Source organism: Odocoileus virginianus, chromosome 11, assembly GCF_023699985.2.
Source record: "Odocoileus virginianus isolate 20LAN1187 ecotype Illinois chromosome 11, Ovbor_1.2, whole genome shotgun sequence".
Classification (NCBI taxonomy): domain Eukaryota; kingdom Metazoa; phylum Chordata; class Mammalia; order Artiodactyla; family Cervidae; genus Odocoileus; species Odocoileus virginianus.
In genome coordinates, this window is record NC_069684.1 from 29,010,854 (window position 1) to 29,031,744 (window position 20,891).

At 59.4% G+C, this 20,891-nt stretch overlaps 1 protein-coding gene across 4 annotated transcripts in view; it reads right to left on the bottom strand.

Annotated features, from left to right (window-relative positions):
• MORN1 (MORN repeat containing 1) overlaps positions 1-20,891 on the bottom strand; it is a 49,833-nt gene continuing 28,942 nt past the window's right edge. For 3 of the 4 annotated variants that reach the window (XM_070474157.1, XM_020873719.2, XM_070474155.1), the window contains 4 exons: positions 12,661-12,794; positions 12,489-12,562; positions 2,171-2,217; positions 1-200 (listed from right to left, as the gene is read on the bottom strand). In XM_070474157.1, the coding sequence (XP_070330258.1) occupies positions 52-200; positions 2,171-2,217; positions 12,489-12,562; positions 12,661-12,794 (404 nt within the window). In that variant the 3' untranslated portion in view covers positions 1-51. Of the gene's footprint in view, positions 201-2,170; positions 2,218-3,353; positions 9,166-12,488; positions 12,563-12,660; positions 12,795-20,891 lie in introns of those variants that run through there. The other variant, XM_070474156.1, reaches the window with a different exon arrangement.

Below are 20,891 nucleotides of genomic sequence, written 5' to 3' on the forward strand. Positions count from 1 at the left end.
TGGTTGTTGAGCATTTTATTAAAGCCAGTGGCAGGAGTCTCAGGCATCCCTCTAGCTCAGGGCTTTCGGGTCTTCTCTGGGGACATGGGGCTGTTGGCCTGCCCCCCTTGCCAAGACCCGAAGGTGTTTGAAGGCTGTGGGCAGCGTGTGGCCCAGGAATGGAGGGGTGGTCACATCGCGAATCATGAGGACATACTCGCCTGCAAGAGATAGGCACGTGGACTCAGCTCCTGCCACCCTCAGATCCTCTGCTCCCACCCTCAGGGCCCCCGGCTCGGTGCCTGGTCTAGGGTGGCAGGCCTTTCTCTTCCAGGGGTACTGGGGGTACAGTGTAAGTAAGTGCACTGGGGGTGAGTGAAGCCACCTCCCATCTCAGGACAGAGGCCCAGCGATGGTTCTGTGTCCTTGGGTGGAGTAGGGGCCACACCAGGGATGCAGACCCAGCTCTGCAAGGTGGGCCCGGCTCAAGGCCTCCCGTCCCTGCCAGTGGGGCCGTGTGGCTGAGGGCAGGGGTTCTTTTGAAAATACTTTCCTATCTTTTAAGGAGAAAATTAACTTCCTCTAGAATGTTTTTTAAAAATAATTAGCCTCTGAAGACATGGCTGTCTGGCTTGTTTTGTGGGAAGGGGCAGCCCTGGGGGTGGGGTGGGGGGCCGCCCACTGGGGGACGTGGGGAGAGAAGGAAGTACTTTTCCTCCATAGTCTGTAAACTGTCTGGAGAGCTTCAAAGTTGGAGAAACCATAAAAAAGAAAATAAGAAATAACAGAAAGTGAGGTTGCCGTGGAAACCGTCCTCTCCCGCCCGAGCCCGCGGGGGCTGGCACCAGATCGCGGAAAAAGCTCGCCGGGCTGGCCGGGGCTCCCACCAGGAATGCAGCCGCGGCCGAGGGGGGCGCGGGAGTCCGCTCCCACCGTCAGGGAACATTCCAGCACCCGGGCCTGGAAAACAGGCCACCTCCCTGGCTGCGCGGCTGCCCTCCGACTCAGGCCAGCCTGGGGGCCCGTGGCTGCCCCGTGTTCCCTGGGGCAGACAAGAAAGGGCCTCTGGGGCTGGCAGGAATTTGCTCAGCCTTGAGTCAGTTCCTTCAGAAGAAACCACGGTTCTGGGGGGCCGGGGGGCCAGGAGGGGGCCCACATTCCGCAGCCGGGGCACCGGGCCTCCCTGGCCGGCCTGGAGGAAAACTGCGCATGGCAACGCAGAGTGTTTCCAAGCAGCCGGTTTCTAGGTGTTCCCGGGAACATGCAGCCACTCCAGCCGCGGCTGAGGGCGCCGACCGGTGGGGGAGTGGCCTCAGAGCCGAGCCCTAGCCCTCAGCTGACCTTGTTCCTGAGGCCGCCCTTCTCCCAGCAGATGGGAAAGGCCTGGCCGGGGGCCCCCTTGCCTGCCTCAGAAACCACCCGAGGCCTGGCCCCAACCGCCACGACCGCCACGTGGTCCTGCCATGGGCCCGGCGCCCAGCCCGGCCTGGCCCGGCCTGACCCACGTTTCAGAGCTGTCCACCTGGCTTTGCCCCTCACAGCCTGGACGTCCAGCCTATCCTCTGCTGGCCTCACCCAGGTGGTGCATGGGGTGGGGTGGGGGCAACCTCTCCACTGCCTCCTTAGAATGCAGGGGTCCTAGGGTTCTGCTGGGGGTGACCTCGGTGCTGACCCTACTGGCTAGTTGGTAGGTGTGTGTGGCTGTTGGGGCAGCGAGTACCAGCCCAAAGGAAAGATGGGGGGCCTGCCCCGCATAAGGACCTTTCTGGCTGCAGTCAGCCTGCAGGGCTTGCCGACACTCACCGCTGCACAAGGGGCGGGGGGGCCCACACCTGGAGGCCTGCTGGCCTTCTGATCAGGATCCCAGAGACAGGAGCCAGGGTTTTTCGCGTTGGCTGAGGGAACAGGAGGCACCCTGGCCTGGCATATGCAGTCCTTTGAAGGGACCAAGGCTTGGGAGGACCCTCGGCCTGTTGGCACACCCTCCTCCTGTCCAGGCCCTCTTGGTGTTTCTTCGGAGGGCCCGGAGAGCATGGTTGGGGGCAGCTTCATGCGCCCCAGGGCCCACCTGGAGCCCCAGAGCTGCCCTTTCTGATGATGTGCTCAGGGGTTCATGCAAAGGGTCTGCTAGGATGGTGGAGTGACAGCTGGGGATGCCCCACCTGACCATGTTCGCCAGCTGCCTGCCTACCTGGGAAGGCTTCCGCTGCTGGCTCCGCCGTGGCCACCCCATCAAGCCTGCGGGGAGAGAGGAGGAGGCTCTGAATGTACAGCCCAGCACCTGAGTCCGGGCCCCTGGCATCCAGGCCTGAGGATGGCAGAGGCCGCAGGCTGGCCCTTGTGTGACCATCCTGTCCTCCCAGGCCCACTGCTGTCAGCTCCTCTTCTCTCTGCCTGCACCTGGTGGGGGGGGGGGAGTGTCCCTGTGAGGCTCTGAGCCCTCAGCCCCTGAACCCCACCGTCTAATCCCAGACATGCCCATGGACGGATGGAGCTGGAGACGGACAAACCCGGTCCTGTCCACCCCACAGGCACTGCACGTGCAGAATGCATGCAGAATCCAGGGGGCAGCTCTGAGAAGTGGGCACCAGAGCTGCAGCGGGCCTCGCGGACATGCAGTCTGTGTGGAGGGGACGTGAGAGCTATGCTTATTTTCCAGCAGGAAGTGATGAGCGGCAGCCAGGACTCAGCGGGGGTGGGGCCATGGGGCACTGGCACCCCCCACGTGAGGCGGGAGAGGAGAGGCAGCGGGTGAAGACAGGAGGGGCCGGGCCCACACGTCTGAGGGCTGGAGACCCTCCCCTGTGGCCGCAGCTGCCACAGCTGTTCCCCTTGAGGCCCAGTCTCAGCATGTCTGTCTCGACCACTCCAGCTTCCGCTCTGCTGTGTGACAGGCTCACCCTGCCTGCCCACAGGGGAGGGTCACCTGCTCAGGAGGACCCAACTGTGTCCCTGTGTCCCTGGCAAGGACCACCTGGCATCGTCTCCAGGGAAATGCAGGTTGCCCACACGGGGCCCTGTGTCCAGCTGAGTCCTGGCCGCCTCCTCCGTTTCTCCTCTGGGTCAGACCCTCAGGCTCCCCACACATCCTCGGGGGACAAGGGAGCCAGCAACGTGTGGATGGCCACCCTGGATCCTCTCTGGGAGGCAGAGTCCGAGGTGCCAATTATCCTGAATTATTTGCCCTGAATTATCCTCCAAAGGGACCTGGGGGAACAGGCAACACCCACCCCTGTCCTCCCTGGCCAGCGGTTTCCTGTTCTCAGAGCCCGGGGGGGCTCCTTGCGCAGGCTTGGGGACCCACCAGGTTCTGACCCCTTGCCAAGCTTCGATACCACATGCATGGTTTGGGTGATAAAAAATTAAAGACAAAAGATTTCAAAATTATTTCATTTCGAGTAGGGGAAAATGGGCCTTGGCTTGGACCCAGGAGCCACGTTAAAGATTTTGAAGTGCGGGTAAGGAGGGGAGGCGGATAAATAATTCAGCTCTAAGAATAACCAGAGCCTGTCAGGCTGCCAGCTTTAAGAGAAATAAACCGGGTTACAAGAATCCTGAGAGTTTTTACAGAACCCCCAGGGCTTCAAGAAAACAGAGGCAGAGTCAGGAAGGAGCCGCCGGAGGTGCAGGTTAACTTGACGGTTCTGGTGGACCTGTGGGCGCAGCTGCAGCCTGGGCGGTGTGTGAAGTGGCAGTTCTGTCTGGGCCCAGAAGTGCCGACTGGGCCCCCCTGGTGTACACAGCACTGGAATCAGGAGGGCTTGGAGCTGGGACACTTAATGGGCTGCCTCTCAGACTCCACCTGGACCCCAGGTCGGTGGGAAAGCACATGGGAGAGACCCATGACTTGGGTTTGGGTGGGGTGGGGAGGGATGCGGGAGGGGCTGGGGGTACCCCAAGGTCCTGCAGTCCCCCGCCCTGTGGTTAGAGTCTTTGTGCTCCTTTTTCTTGTGCTTCGGGTTCTTCATTGTCTGGTACCTGTGGGTTCATAGTTATCATCAAATTTGAAAAACTCCTGGCCATTATTTCTTCAAATATTTTTTCCGTGTCCTCCTCACCGCATCACTTTGGAAGCTCTGATTTTTGTGTCTATTTGGCTGCTTGAAGTCGTCTCAGGGTTCAGTAAGCAGGATTGGTTTACTGGGTCTGGTCATGTCTTTCTCTCTGGGTTTCACTTTGGATCCACTTGCCCTCTTTACAGCTGTTACCCCTCCCTCGGACATTGCAGTTTCAACCTCCGGATGTTTGATTCAGTCTATTCATACCTTCCATGTCCTGTCCAGTTATCACCCATCCAGCGTCCTTGTCTACAGATTCTTTTAGCGCTGTCATTCAGGCTCAGTTTGATTGATGGTTTTACTCTCATTATGGGGCCTGCCTTCCTGCATTCTCTGCGTGCCTGGTGATCTTTGAAAAGATGCCAGACACTGGGGTTACCTTCTTGCAGGCTGAATACTTTCTATTCTTGTACCTATCCTCTGTGCTATTATGCTGCTTAAAAACAGTTTGATTCTTGTGGGTCTTTCTTTGAAAGTTCAGTGGGGTTTAAGGTAGGACCCTTGTGAGTATTATGCTGACCGGCACTCCGTGAATTCAGCCTGGCTGTGAGAATGAGCCCCCACTTTTCACATCTTGCTTGAGCTCTGGGCATGACTCCTTTAGACCCTCTTGGTGGGTCTTTCCTGGCCTCCAGCATGATCGATCCTCACATGCACGGGTTGATCTGTGCTCTGCAGACTTCAGGGCTCCCTCCTCTCCAGGGCTTCTGTCTAGCAAACTCGCAGTGCCTTGGCTTTCCAGGCCTCCCACTCTGTCTCCCCTTGGGGGCACTCCTGAACCTGCCCGAGTCCCCTTCCTGCACCACAGTTGGAGACTCTGGGGGCAGCATGCTGGGGGCTGGTGGGCTCATCATGATGGATCCCCACCCTTCAACATCGGACGTGAAATGTCTCCAGCTCTGTTGTATATCTTGTCCAGTTAATTACATGTGTCCTCGTGGGAGAGCAAATCCGGCCCCTCGCGATACACCTTGGCTGGAGGCAGAAGTCTGAACAGACCAAACCGAGGCCTGGCACCCAGAGAGCCCCAGCTCGTCTCCCAGTGACCCACCCTGAGGGGTGGGACTTCTTGGTGAAGGGCGGCCTCCAACTCTTGCCCCCTCACCCTGCGCCTGCTGTGTGGGGTTGTCCTTCCAGGCCCCCCAGTGACATCTCGATCTGAAGGATGTGTCCCTGTGAGACGATGCTTGTAGTGAAGCCCCTGGTGGCCCCCCAACCCCTCACGAGGACTGGGGGCCTTGCCCTCTGCCAGTCCACTGGCTGTCCCCTGGCCATGCCTTTCCCTTCCGGAGGCCCAGAGAGCATCCTTCTGGAGCTGGTGCTACATAGGACTGCACCGGCATCACAGAGGCCCCAGGAGTCTGCCCTGGGTCCTGTCCACGGAAATGACCACAAGCGTGTCTGTTCCCCAGGAGAGCCATTGCCAAGGCGATGCCCACTGATCCTGGGCACAGCGTGGGTGCCACAGCCAAGTTCCATGTTCTGTGGCTTCTCAGTGCTTTTCCTTATGTCTCAGGTTAAGAGAGCCAATGGGTAGAGATGAGAAAAGGGCCCTGATTGGACAAGAAGCTTGAGGCTGGTTGGCCAGACCCTGGCGAGTGGGGCACCTGCACACACCCCATTCTTTGGCTGGAGCAGAGTGGAGGCAGGCAGTGGGCTTCCCTGGCCAAGTGCACCAAGGGCAGTGGCGAAGTGGTTCATATTCTGGGGAGACTGGTTCCCTAGTGGGTCAGGGGTTCCCAGCGGCCCTGTCCACCACAGACCGACAGGGCAGGGGGCTTGGGGCATGGGTTCTGGCCCTGACCCTTGTGACTGTCAGTTTTCCAAGCTCTGAAATGGACACATAGGCAGGGCATGGGGTGTGGATCCCCAGACCTGATCTGGCCATGGCAACCAGTCTGTGAGGCTGACTGGCTGCGAGAGGGCGGGGGCCCCTTCCTGCAGCCTGATCAGGGGACAGCCCTGGGCAGTCTGGGTTGAGTCCAGACCCTGGCAGTGGTGGTGGTGGGGAAGGATCAAACCGGCGCTCATGGGAGCCCAGTCAAGACATGAATCAGGGAAATGCCCTGATGGTCTGCAGCTCATGGGGGCCGTGGACCCAGGGCTACTGTGGCCCCCACTGAGAGCCTGTAAGAAACTTCCAAAATTGGAAGTCGGCTAATTGCAGCATTGCAGCTGACCCTGATTTGGGGCCAAGATGGAAACTGTCACTGCCTTCCGAGGGCCCCCGAGAAACAGGAGCCGCAGGCCACGAGCTCCGAGCCCTGGCCCAGGCGCAGGCCCGGTGTCTGGCCCAGCTCCTCTCCCGGGGAGCTCGGCCTTGTCTGCAGAGGCTCTCCTGTCCCACAGGGCACCTGCTGGTACTCAGCTCTGGGCCCTGGACAGTCTGTAGGGTGCTTTCTGTTTGGGGGTGCCTGCCTGCCTGCTGCAGGGGTCCCCCCCGGGGGAACTGTGGGTTGTACCTGGCAGGAGGTTTGTGAAGGGTTAAGGGCGCTGCCCAGCCTCCAGCTTCTCCATCTGCCGTGGGAGTGATTCTTCCAGGCCTGCGTCAGGCGGGAAACATCCTGCCGTGCTGGGGTGGGGGGCAGTTGGGGCGCCGGAGCCACACGGCCTGGCCAGCTGTTCCCACCCGGCCCCCACACCTGCTCTGGTTTGTTATTCCCACTCCGACAAGGCTCACTTCTCAGTCTTTGAAAGTCTCTAATGGCGGTGCAGAACCTGCCTGCCCATGCAAGAGACGCGGGTTCGATCCCTAGATCAGGAAGATCCCCTGAAGAAGGAAATGGCAACCCACTCCAGTATTGTTGCTTGAGAAATCCCATGGACAGAGGAGCCTGGCAGGCTACAATCCATGGGCTCGCAAAGAGTCAGACACAACAAAGCAACTAAAAAACAACAGAAAGAAGAACTTTCTGTTTTTCTCATTTTCCATGAACACTCACCCAGAGGCTCTCCTAACTGGGGTGGGGTGGGGGTGGGGAAGAGGGCCTTCACTCTGGTCCTCATGTGGGGATTCTTTGGGTCATCTGAGATTCAGTTCTAAAGAATTTGCCTGCACACTCTAGGGCTGACCTCTGGGTAAGACACAGAGAGGAGAGTTTGTTGTTGTTCAGTCATTAAGTTGTGTCCGACTCTTTGTGACCCTATGGACTGCAGCACGCCAGGTTCCCTGTCCTTCACTATCACCCCGGGTTTGCTCCAACTCGTGTCCATTGAGTCGACGATGCCATCCAACCTCTGTTGCCCCCTCAACTCCTGCCCTCAATCTTTCCCAGCATCAGGGTCTTTTCCAATAAGTCGGCTCTTTGCATCAGGTGGCCAAAATATCAGAGCTTCAGCTTCATCATTAGTCCTTTCAATGAATGTTCAGGGTTTATTTCCTTTAGGATTGACTGGTTTGATTTCCTTGCTGTTCAAGGGACTCTCAAGAGTCTTTTTCAGCATCACAGTTCAAAAGCCTCAATTTTTTGGCTCTCAACCTTCTTTATGGTTCAACTCTCACATCTGTACGTGACTCCTGGAAAAACCATAGTTTTGACTATAGGGACTTTTGTCGGCAAAGTGATGTCTCTGCTTTTTAATACGCTCTCTAGGCTGGTCAGGATGCCCAGAATTGGCTCCCAGAAGCAGAGGGTGCAGGGAGAAGCCTGGGGGCTGAGGGAGGCAGGCAGCCCCCGGCCCGTGGCCGTGGGGGGAGTTGCCTGTTTACTCAGTCATGAGGGCTGAGGTGGGCCCCATTCCTACCCCATGGCTGGGGGTGCACCTCTCTCAAGTCTGCCTGCCCAGCCTCACCAGGCCTGCCCCACTGGGCCCTGCACACCGGGGAGGGGGTGCTGACGCTCAAGACAGCTCCAGTGCCCCCAGGGCTGTCTGGGACTTGGCAGGGAGGGGGACAGCAGGCAGGACACAGGCTCAGGGCGGGTAGCCTTTCAGGGGGATGAGAGCCTGTCCTAGGTGCTTGGTGGTCACGGCGACCCTGCATGGAGGTGGGGCTCGTGGGCCTTGGGCATCAACTATCTGTTCAAGTAAAAAATTGTCTCCATCTGTGTTGGCTAATGACTGATTAAATGACTAATCACGGAAGTCTTAATTAAACCCATTTTTCTCCGAGCGAGCGGGGGAGGGGCCCTGTTCCCAGCATGTGTTAGGCTCTGGCCGGTCCTCCACGGAGCAGTTACGGGCAAGGTCAGTGCAGTCACTGCGCTGATGGGGCTGCAGTCGTGTCTTTCCGTGGCAGAGCCAGCGCTCTGGGTTTCGGGGAGGATGCGGCCGGAGCCATAGGCTGTGCGTTTTGACGGGAGTCCGCTGTGTGGCCGGACAGGCTCGAGGCCACGGTTCTGAGATGGAGTCGGTCTTGTGCAGCGAGCGGACACAGTCTCACGTCAGCCAGGAGCTGCCAGGGCTGTGTCATGCTGTGAAATTCCGTAGCATGCCAGGAATGTTTCCACAGGAATGCGGCGGGGCCGGCGGCGGGGCCCGGGCTCGCCTCGGAAGCAGCGCCGTGCAGGGCCGCCCGCCGGCCTCCCTGGTCCTGGGGCCGCCCTGTGTGCACACCGTCTCTCCCAACCCGGAGCTCAGAGCTGGCGACCCGGGCAGGCTCCCCTAATCGTGCTGAGCCAGCCACTCAGGAACCAGACTTGAGATGTGACAAAGCCGTGAGTGTGATTGCCAGGAAGGGCTGGAGGCCTGCGGACACAGGCCATTCCCAGGGGAGGAGGTCAGGGCGGCCACACCTGTCTGTGACCCCCGGGCTCAGGCCCTCCAGGGTTGTGCACGCGCAAGGCCCCTTCCAGGCCTTGACTCTCTGGGGGTGGGGTCTGTGGTGAGGGGTCCCAGTGCGCTGAGGCCTGGGAGTCCCAGGACTTGGCAGTACCTGGGCACCTCTTCTCTGAAATTGGGGCACTCACCACAAGACCAAACATTCTGTCTTTGCCCAGACCCCTAGGCCAAGGGTGCTAGTCTGCACAGTGGATCCCTTCCTCCATTGTGTTTAGGGAACATGAAGGGAGTTTAATTAGACCTGAACATTGTTGACAAAAGGCCAGAAGCTCCTCCTGAAGGCGTCCCCTCGTCTCGTGAAATAATGACCCACTCGGCCATGAAGCTGGGGGTCTGTGTCTTGCCAGACCTTGTGGGGATGAAGAGACAGTGTTTCAAACCTTCCTGTTCTTGGAACCCCTTGATGATGACAATGGGTGAAGCTAACACATGACCATGTGAGGTGTCCTGTGGCTCTGGGGGGTTACCAGGTGAGGACACACGGGGGCCCCAGGGTAGCAGGGCAAGGAAGGCAGTGACTGAATTTGGGGCCATGCAGGCTGTGGGCCGCCGGAGCCTGCTCTGAGGGTCAGGTGGCCCCGGGGCCTCAAGGTTGGCCTGTCCGGGGCCCAGCCCTGCAGTTGGCCGCCTGGGCCCCTTCCTCGGTCACCAGAAGCTGAGGAACAGCTGGCCTGCCCTGATCTCCTCCTGGGCCACCACCTGAATTCAGCAGCTTCTTCCACCCTTCCTGGACCTTGGGATCTGACACCGAGAGGTCAAAACCACGGGCCAGCCTGGAGGCTCCAGGGTCATGGCCGAACTTGGGCCTGTGGATGGGGCATGGACAAACTCGGGCCCCGTGGGCAGGATTTTGGGGAAAATGGAAGGGTTTTAAATGCCAGCTGCTGCATGCCCGCTGACCAGACATCAGGGGTGGGCTGGGTTATGCCCTGCTGGGCACTCCGTGCTCCTGTCTCGCTCCTTGCAGGTGGTCAGGAGGACTGTCCCTTTGCCCCGTCACGTCATGGGGAAGATCTGTGCAAACATCCTGCCCCTGGTGGGGGTTGGCATCGGTGTGTGCTAAGTTGCTTCAGTCATATCTGACTCTTTGCGACCCCATGGACTATAACCCACCAGGCTCCTCTCTCCATGGGATCCTCCAGGTAAGAATACTGGAGTGGGTTGCCATTTCCTTTTCCAGGGGATCCTCCTGATCCAGGGATCTAACCCACGTCTCCTGCATCTCTGGCATTGCAAACGGATTCTTTACCACTGAGCCCCTGGGGAAGTCCCAGCAGGCCCAGCTGAAACAGTGTCCACAACCTCACAGGGAGTCTCAGTGCAAACCAGGTGCTTCTCATTTGCCTGAGCCAGTTGCTGGAAAGGATGGATTTCTCAGAAAACCTAAAGGTGGGCTTTTAGGGTCCAGAGCCAGGTTTGGATGCTGGTTCAGGGTGCTGGTGCCTGAACACGTGTGAGGAAGTAGTGGCGGGGATGGTGGATCAGGAGGCCCTGGGGGCCTCGGGCAGGCTCCCTGCCTCTTCTTTGGGTGGGAGCCTCGGACATACAGACACCCACTGGGGTGGGGGCTCAGGGGCACAGAGCTGGGCCTGGATTCAGGTCTGGAGACCAGTGCCCGCAGGAAGGAAAGGCACTCATGGCTGCAAAAGCCTGGCCTGAGGCCTCAGAGGCAGGCTCAGGCCGGGTAGGAGGGCTTGGGCCGGGGCGCTGTGGGCCAGGCCAGGGTTGCCTGTCCACGCTGGCTCGTGTCTTTAACCAAGGTAACTCCAGGCCCATGGGGAGCTCTGTACATGGACACCTGTCTGTCCACAGCCAGCATGGCTGGGGGGTGGGGTGACCCGGGAGCTTTGGGAGAATATCTCCCCGGGGCTTCTGTATTTGGAGAACAAGCTCAGAGGAGCTCCCCAGGGAAAATGGGCCAGACTGCCCCTTGGGCCAAGATGAGGGAATGCAGCAGAGCACAGGGACCCTCTGCGATGGTCCCAGCCTAGGTGAGGACACTGCATTTCAAGAGCTTGGAGAGCCCTTGGCAGAGCGGACGGTGGGAGGAGGAGCTGGCTGCTCCTGTCTTCTCAGAAGAGGACAACAGTGAAAGGCTCCTTTTTTGCTGAAATCAGACATTTCCACATCAGCCTCAGCTGCCGAGTTGCCACAGTTACTGAATCCAGCACACGCTTCGCCGTGAGCATCTGGGCCTGGGCTGTGTTGTGAGTTAGTTCTGGGGGTGTTTCAGCCTTTGGCCGGCTCGCACGTCCCTAAGACCGAAACACCAGGTGATGTGGGGTCTCCGTGTCTCGCAGGAGCCTTTTCTTTTTTGGAGCCTGTGTTTCTTTGGTTGTTGTGTGAAGTGAGCTTCATATTTAGTTCACACACCATGACTCAGAACCATGGTGCAGAAGGGTGGCCCCTTCCTCTGGAAATGGTGCATCCCCACTCAGCCTGCGACCCCGTGCCAGCCTCCGAGTGTCCCGGCCGGCCCACGCCCGCTGGCGTCATCGTCACTGATGAGCAAGCTAATTGCAGAGTGTTGGCGGATGCAGTGGCTCAAGGCCACTTGCCCCCTGCCCGTTTGGCCTGCATTTCTCATTTTCCTAGAGTTTTGTGTCCACGTCTCTGCCTGCTGGCCTCTGCTCTTTTGCATGGCTGTTTCCACGTGTGCCCTAGGCTGGTGGCAAGAGGTATCCATGGCACCCCAACCATGACTCCCAAGGGCTGACGAGCCTCATCCTGGGGTTGGAGGCCAGACCTTGGTGGGAAGTGGGAGTCTCGGAGGGCCTGAATGGCCACATCCTCCCCTGGGTCTGGGTCTCTTCTCCAGAAGGAAGCTTCCTGTCTTTGGGGTTCCATTGCCGAATTGCCAGCCAGGTCTTCTTTGCCTGGCCACACCTCACAGGTTCCACCCCAGAAGGAGACCTCAGGTGGGGGCGGGCACTGGTGGCTCCTTGGGGGCTGCCCGGTGCTCAGGGCTCTCAGGTGGGTGAGGATCAGTCCCGCCTGAACCTCTGGAGCTGTGGGGCTTGGTGGGGAGGTAGGAGGCAAGGGGGTCCCAGGAATTTCTCTGGAATCCAGCCTTCCTCCTGAGAAGGAACAGCTGAGGGATGTCCCCTCGCCTCCCCCCAGACTCCCATGCAGCCCTGCCTGCTTCTTCAGACAGAAACCTGAACTCAGCCTGGGTGAGCTCTGGTCTCCTTGCCTACAGGCCGGGTGGCTGTGGCCCTGGGTGTGTGACAGCCTGCACAGACAGAAAGGGAGGTACACAGACAAACTCCAGGCCACGGTACCTGCCGTCTGAGGGCCTGCTGCCCACCCGGTGGCCCCGGCCTCTGTCCACATGCCAGAGTGACTGCAGGCCCCTTGAGGGAGGGGACCCCCTGTGACCACTCTGCTCCCCTGGCCTCAGGCCTGCCTGGGCGAATCCCCACGTGGACAGCTGCGGGACGTGGGTGGGCTCCACCCAGCTGCCCGCTCCCAGGCAAGGCCCTCAGTGCAGGAAGATCGCCATCCTAGACCAGGCCCCGGGCTCCATGGCGTCTGAGTCACCTCAGGCCCCGGGGATACCGGGCAGGCTGGTGGAGAAGGCCCCCATCCTGGGATGCACACACCTGGGAGGCCTAGCTGTGGCCCAGCTGATGGGGAGGCCAGAGCAACCCCAGCGCCGATGAGTGCTCTTACCTGCTGCCTCCTGGTGGGCCTTGCGCTATGGGCATCGTCCCCCCATGGTCCTGGCCTCTGGGCCTGCTGCCCACCTTTTAGAAGCAGTGGGTGGGGCAGGGTTCAGCTCCCAGCTCCCCCATGCATGGCACCGGTGTCAGGCTGAGCCCTGTCGGGGGTGTCCCGCCCCTACCTCGCGGAGGCCCTCCAGAAACAGGACGGCGTGGTACCCTGGTGGTGGGGGCCCAAGGCGGACATCGGAGAACTGGACGCAGCCTTGCTCTGCTCGCCGACGGTTCCCGGGACAGCTGGGCTCGTGCCTCCCGGCTGAGGGGAAAGAGGATTCCAGAAAAACAAAGGAAAAGGCCCTTTAAGTATCACAAAACAGAAGTCAGAAAGGGCATTTCCCATGGCCTCTCTGAAGTGAGACTTGTGTGGCTGAGGTTGTTGGGCCATGGATAGCCACATGGGCCCAAAGGGGGGCCTGGCGCTACTGCCCAGAGTGCCGGCCACATGGCCATCTCCAGGGGAGTGGCTGGGCTGGCGTAGACAGAGGGCTCCATGGGGTGTGGTTTTGGGTCCACCGCCCCTTGATGCCCCCTTGTCTGCGGTCCACCACCGGGACTGACAGGTGATGCTTTGGGCTGAGGGGGCCTCCTGTCACAACACCTGTGCCACTGAGGCCCTGAGTGTCCTGGACAGGACTGGACAGGCCCCGGGTCAGAGGCCTTGTGTTCAGCCAGGCAGAGCCTGGTGCCCTCTTCTGAACAGTATGACCGGAGAACATGCCTCCTTAATGAGGGCTGCCCCATGTGGTGACGTCAGACCACACCCATGATATGCACAGAGCATGGAAGGGCCCACAGCCACTAGCCCAAGGGGTGGCTGCCCGCCCAGGGGACCTGAAACCCACTAGTGCTGGAGAACGTCAGAGGGCTGGGTTTAATCTGCCTGTCCTGCCCTGGGGACCCCACTGGGACCCCTGCCCACTCTGGCTTCCTCCAGCCCGTCTCCCAGGAGTCCTAAGGTGTGACAGCCACAGGGAGTGCTTCCACCCCTCCCCTTCCCCATGTCTCTTCTGCCTGCGGGGGACCCTGCAGTGTGGTGCTGTGCAGGGCCACCCCACGACCATCCCAAACAGGCGCACATCAGGCTTGTTCTCATATGGGGTTGGACTCAGGGCTCTCCTGACACCCTGTGCCCCAAGGGCCCTGCCCACGTGTACGAAAGTGGGGAGGGGCCTCGGGGAGGTGGCTGGACACTCCTGCCAGCCGACTCTGCAGGGTGGACCCTTCATCGGCCCCCTCGGTGGGGGTCTGGGTGAGTGTAGGGGTGTCTCTTCATTGGGCCCCTCGGCGGGGGGGTCTGGGCGAGTGGAGGGGTCTCTCCTCCATACTCTGGATGGGGTCCTGGGGTGCAGGCATTAACACCCCTTCCCTGGAGCCCAGCTTCTGCAGGAAGAGGTGAAGAAGGACCCCAGAAGTATTTCCAAATTACAGGTGGGAAATGATTTCTCTCGGCGGGGTCTTAATCTCATTGTTATGGCGCATTATAAAAGCAGAGTCTTTGCTCCTGCAAGGACGTCCTCTGTGCACGCCGTCTCCCCGTCAGCTCGGCTGCCTGGACACCGTGGATGTCCTAGGCAACGACGGGAACGCGCTGCTGACGGAATCGTTTCCAGCTCTTAACGCACCACGGCTTCTGTGCAGCTTCGTGGGAGCTAATATCTCCCACCTCTGGACAGTAAAGACCCCGCGCTGTGTCCTCTGCCAAGGTGACCGGCTAGTGGGCCCCAGATGGAGCTGGGCTTTCTGAGGCCATGGTTCCTCCTGGGCAGCAACCAGACCTAGGCCCGCAAAGCACCGTACCGGGGGGCCTGTGTGGAAACACAGCTGGTGTGCAAGTCCGTGCACGTCCACACCAAGCCCGAGCTGCCGCCCCCTGGCTCTGGGCACCGACGGGGCTGCTGGAAGAGGACGATCAGTCCTCCCGACCCTGCAGGACGGCTGGAGCACAGATGCTCCTGTGTCTGCCCCGCAAGTGAGGAGGGACTGAGGAACCGAGGCTGGACCGTGGAGTGAGACCCCAGTGCTCTGGGTGCACACACGACCCTGAAACCAAGCAGGCGGATGTGGCGAGGAGGGGACGCCAAAACCCTCCGTGACAGCGGCTCAAGACTGCCTCCGCCTGAGCCACCCTGACCCCCAGGAAGCCTGCTTACTGTCCAAGGACAGAAGAGGGAGGGCTCTAAGACCTTTTAGTTGCGAGTGACAGAACCCAGCTCTGTCTAGCTGAAATCCCATAGGCAGCTCTACCTGCAGTCCTAGGAGGGAACCTTCTAGATTCAGGGACATGTGGACCCTGGCCTGGGGCTGGGGGCTGGGGTGGCCTCACCAAGGGGGCGGGAGGCTGCCTTTGGAGTTGGGATCATGGACATAGGAGACGGGGGAGGGGTGTCTATCCGCACAGACGTGCAGTGTCCATGATGGACGGCTGGCAACTTCCTGCCACCTCCGTTCACGGGTCTCAAACCTTTCAGGAGGACCCCCTAGCTGCCCACTGCCCTCCCTGGTGATTGCCACCCCACTGAGCCTTTCGGCTCGGCTCCAGGCTCTGGATGTCCAGTCTATCCCTCACGCTCCAGTGCATGGATCCATCTCTGCCTGTACCCTGAGCACGAGCTGATCCTATCCTTGCTCATGGCTGAGCGGTGCCGAGCCCTCTGGTCCTTGGTGCTGCTGGCCTCTGCCCACACTTCCCCATCAGGTCCTTGCTGTGGGCACGATGACCCCTCCCCACCCTGTCTGCCCTGTGTCCAACCTGGTCCCGAGAGTTTGAACCACCCATAGGAGAGGTGGGTGCCCCACGGGAGGGAAGACCCCACTTCTGACAACAGACTCGGCCACAGAGACCCCGCCAGGCCCCTGGCTGCCGACTGCCCTCCCTGGTGGGGACAGGCTAGCCGTTCTCCTGGCCGAGTGTGCATGGGCCAAGTGGCCACTTCAAGTGTACCCAAGTCCTGAGGATGCTGCAGGAGAGGGAGAGAGCCCCTACCCCTCGTGTCCTGAAAGGTTATCACTCCTGGGTGAGGGTCCTGCCTGGACCTCCGGGGCCCTTGAGGTGGCTCCTGGCATGTTTCTGCAGCCTCCTCAGCCAGGCGGCCCCACGAGCAGGTTCGCGACTCCAGCTCTCTGGAGTGACTTCCGAACCTTTCTGTCGATTTTAATTACATCAATTACGGCTTTATCAGCAAGATAAAGGTCACTGTGCTGCCTCCAGGGAGCAGGAGGCCGAGCTGGCCAGGGAGAGCGGGCAGCTTGACCTCTCTGGGAGGGAAATGCCAATTAATTATCTTTTTACAGCTGACTCAATTAGACTCCCTAATCACCTGTGTAGGACACAGAGGAGGCGCAGAGACCTCGGGAATAAGCACCACTGCTGTGGGCCCGGTGTCTCCCAGACAGCTGGCTCCAGGCGGGATGTTTGCTCTCTCTCAGTACTTGAGCCTTGAGAGGTTATCAGCCTGAAGAGGACGAGCTAGCCCATCTGTTGGTGACCAGACACACCACGCCAGTCTCAGGGTGGACTCCATCAGCAAAGGGCTGGCTGGTTACAGAGATGGACACCTGGGCAGCCGGCAGCCAGGGAAGCAGGGCAGTCCATGTGGGAAGGACACCTGGGGCCCTGGGTCTTGATGGCCAGGGGCAGGCGAGGCAGCCAGAGGGCTGGGGGGCCTCCCTGCCCTTCTGCAGCTGCCTAAGACCTGGGTGACAGCTCCCTCTGAGTTGTGTGCCAGCCCTCTGGGCCCTGTTTGTCCCTGGGTGCACACAACTCTGCAGGGGCCTGGAGTCTGGCTTGGAGGGTCTGCCTTCAGTGGGTCAGCTGCCTCCCCACCTGGCATAGGTGTGCACACACACGCACATGCGCACACAAGTCCTGACTCTCACATGTCCCTGCCCAAGAGGCCTCCAGCCCCAAGACCACTGTGCCCTGTGACCCCCTCCATGGGCTGCCTGGTGCCAACCTGTGGGTGTGGTTGAGGGTGCCAACCCCACCCCTGAACAACTGAGCTGCCCCCACAGACCAGGCCTCGGTCCTGTCAGTGATGTTTGCCTGGGAGGGCCTCCTAATGTCTGTCGAAAAACCTCTTGAACCTCCCCACAGGGCCTCTTCTCAGGCCTGCCGTGGTTCCTGTGGGAAGGGGAGGGGGAGGAAAGAGGAAGTGCCACCCCCCACAGTCACTGGATGCCTGGGCGAGCTCCCCCAACACCCGTCCTGGCGGCCATCCTGCAGAGCTGTCTGGGCTTCACTTCCCATGCAGTAGGCCCGAGAGCCGGGGTTCCCGCAGCAGTGGACCCATGCTCCTGTCCAGGGAGGCGACAGTGACAGGAACACTGGAGTCAGGGATAACCAGCTCTGAGCTGCTGACATCTGACAGGTCAGTCTGTCCTGTTGGCTGATGGGGTGAGCAGTGTGGCTGGGAGAGTCGAGTGCACCCTGAACCCCCCAGGTGACCAGAGGTGGAGCAGGGACCCCTAGCCCCTCTCAGTCCTGCCCTCCTGACCTTGGAGCCAGGAGTCATTTCTGGTGCCTGTGAACCACTTGATACCAGGAAATGGTCCAGGAAAGGAGGAGGTAAGAAAGGCCGTGGGTCTTGGTTGTTTGAGGCCAAAACTGCCTCAAAACCCTGCAGGTGGGTCTGTGTGGCAGGGACCAGAGTGGATAGGCTACTGTGCCCCAAGCATGGCTGACATTCACTCAGAATCCTCCTTTCTGACCCCACCTGGCACCCCCTGGACAACACATCCTCTCTAAGGGATAGGCTGTGAGCATCCTTCACTAAGTGAGGATTGTTTCTGTACAGAAAACAAAGCCAGAGCCTCATCCATTTCCTCCTGGCTCCTCCCCATCTCCCAGGGTCCCTGTCTACCTGGGCCTTCCTCCAGCTTCGCTGTTGCTCACCTCTGCTGGCTCCTCCAACCCTAAACATGCTCCTTCCTAGACCTCCTTTCACACCTTGTTTGGATGCTGATACCCTGAGGAGTGAAGCCTGCTTCTCCTGGACAGTCCCTCCTGGCTCTTATGGCCTCAGTTCTTAGGTGTCCTTGGGACCAGCTCTGCCTGCTGCATTGTCCTCACCACCCTGGATACCGCCATCATCCCCATCCACTGTCTTCATCAACACCATCATCATCCTCATCACCACCACTTCACCATTTTCATCACCGTCACCACCATATCATCACCATTATCACCACCATCACCACCGTCATCACCACCATGACTGTTCTCACCTCCACGGTAGGGTCACTCTGCACTCTCCAGGGGCCAGGGCCTTTGCTAAGTTCTTCCCAGGTGGTTTACACACATGGAACCCTCACCTCAGTCTAGAAGAGAAGCCATCGTCTCCCTGTTTACAGAGGAGGAAACAAGACAGCCAGCTCTGGCCAAGGTGCCTGCTGCTCTGCTGGTGCCACCAGGGCGGAGGCACGCGCACAGAGCTTGTCCTTGAAGAGCCCCAGGCTGGGCCTGCAGGTCCCTCAGGAGCCCCTGCAAGCACACCCTCCTCCATCTTGGTTGTACTTGTCCAGGCTCCCTGCACCTGAGATGGAGACGTGGGCCTAAGATCAGCCCCAGAAATAAATTCTCCGTGTGGGGAACATGGAGCCTTATCTGTAACTGGGCCCTTGTCCCAGCTGGGGGACTTGGCTTGTTTTTTTAATAAGAGATTTTCAAACTCAAGAATTTCCAGGCCAGCCAGGGGACTGTAACCTGGCTTGGCCTGGCCTGGGAGGGGTGGGCATGTGGAACCTCCAGTTCCCCTGGTGGGTGGCTGCAGATCATATACAGCCTTGAGATACTCCTTTCCCAATTTTGAACCAGTTTGTTCCATGTCTGGTTATAACTGTTGCTTCTTGACCCACATACAGGTTTCTCAGGAGACAGGTAAGGTGGTCTGGTACTCCCATCTCTAAGAATTTTCCACACTTTGCTGTGATCCACACAATCAGAGGCTTTAATGTAGTCAATGAAGATGTTTTTCTGGGACTTCCTTTCTTTCTCCATAATCCAATGAATGTTGGCAATTTGATCTCTGGTTCCTCTGCCTTTTCTTAATCTAGCTTGCACATCCGGAAATTCTCGGTTCAGGTACTGTTGAAGCCTGGCTTGAAGGATTTTGAGCATAACCTTGCTAGTGTGTGAAATGAGTGCAATTGTATGGTAGTTTGAACATTCTTTGGCATTGCCCTTCTTTGGGATTGGAATGAAAACCAACCTTTTCCAGTCTTGTGGCCACTGCTGTTTTCCAAATTTGCTGGCACGTTGAGTGCCGCATCGTAGCAGCTCCTGGAGATGCCCGCTAGCCCACAGGTTCCTATCCATCCCCCAGTCCTTGGCCAGAAACTGAAAAGCAGCCAATGGCCCCTGGGTGTTCCCTGTGTGTTCACTTTGTCTCGTGCAGGTGGCTCGCTAAGCAGCAGTCTTGTCCTGGCTGGAGGAGGAGTGGGGGTGGGGTGGGGCCCAGACCCCAGGAGTGGCCCGAGGACGCTTGCCCAAGGTCTTTCCTATAGACATGTGTCCTTTCACATGCTGGGAACTTGCCATTTCTGAAGCTGCCGCTTTGATGACAACCATCTGGGGGTCTCAGATGGCCCTGGTCAGAGACCTCAGGGGCCATGAAGCGGCCTGAAGCAGGGCAACTGGCAGCTGCTTTCCACCATGAGGGTCACTGCGGGGAGCAGTCAGCAGGCAGGGAGGCTGGATAGCTGCGGGGGAGACCTGGGGTCTCCAGGGGCAGAAGTTCGTCTCTCTGAATGACTGAGTCAGCCTCAGACTGGGCGGGCCTTGTACTTCTTCACAAGAAGGAACTCATGTGCTTCTGTTCTTCCAGAGAAGAGTGGAGGGGTGTTTGTTGCTCTCTCTAGGAGACCATCAGGCCAGGGAGCTTGTGGCTGGCATGTGGGGCCTGGCCTAGGTCATGCTGTCTCTACCTCCAGCCCCCTCCTGCACAGGGCAGGGCTGGTATAAGACCCTAGGCTCCGAGGAAGGAAGGAACTGAGTCAGCAAACTGCCTTTAAAGAGAAAAAGTGGGACTTCCCTGGTGGTCCAGCGGTTAAGAATCTGCCTTCCAATGCAGGGGACACAGGTTTGATTCTTCGTCAGGGAACTAAGATTTACATGCCATGGGACAAGTAAGCCTGTGGGCCACAACTACTGAGCCCACACTCTAAAACCTACACACCACAACAAGAGAGACAGCTGTGTTCCACAGGAAAGACCCAGCACAGCTGAATAAAGATGCTGATTCCAAGGCTTTGAGAAAAGGCTTGTAGGGGCTCCAGCCACCAGGCGCCTGGGAGCAGCTGGTGGTGGATGGGTGGGGTGGGGGGTTTTGGGGGGCGAGGGGGTTGGCGGGCAGGACCTGAGGAGGCCACGAGACTCACCCTCTTCCCTGCGCTGCTCCAGGAAGCATGCCCTGACTGAGGGGTGAGAGTGCACGGTCACGCACACACAAGAGCATGCACACACTCACACTCATTCACACATGGGACTCAGTCACAGGGAAAACACCCTCCCCGGTGCAAGGCCCCCAGACTCCAATGCGCGCACGCACACATACGCGTGTACAGAGACTTACGTGTGCACACACACCCCCACAAGTGCAGCCCCTCACCCGGCCCAGGCACCCAGTCCTGACTCTGCCCCCATCCCTGGGGCCCGGCTCAGGCCTGCCCTGATGCCCCTGGGACCACAGTAACCCCCCCAAGTAGACCCCTTCCTCCATCCCGGGTGCCTTCGGCATGCGCTTCCTGACAGAGGCCGGGTCCTGGCTTCTCGTGGGAGCCCTGGACAAGTTAGGGCACCCACCTTGCCTCCTGTCCTCCATAGTCTCCTGGCTGAAGCTGCTACTGGACCCCAGGGGCCAGACACTATACCACGAGCCCCTGTGCCTCCCCTCTGGGCCGTGGACCCACTGACCAGCCTCAGCATCTCAGTCAGTCAGTGCAGGAGCCCGACCAGCACTGAGTTCTGGGTGTCCCTGTGGACAGGGGCCCGCAGGCAGCATTTTGGCCGACGGAGGAAGCCATGGATTCGGTGACATAGTGGGGTGACAGTGGGGGCAGAAACTGTTCCTGTGGGAACCCTTGGGGTGAGGCTGCAGACAGGCAGGGGCTCTGACCACAGAAGATGGGCAGCCCCACGGGGGGTGCCCTGGTAGGAGGCAGAAGGGGTGACGGAGGGGGATGGCCACCCCATCTGATCCTGGAAACTGCCAGCAGCCACTGGCTAGTTAGTTAGTTGGCTTCTTGGTCAGAATCTGAATGTGAGGGAGACCAGGAAGCAAATAAGTGACCACCCTGGCTGGTCTGATGGTTCTAAGTGGTCTGGGCCCCCATGACTCCCAAGGTCAAGAAAAGAGCC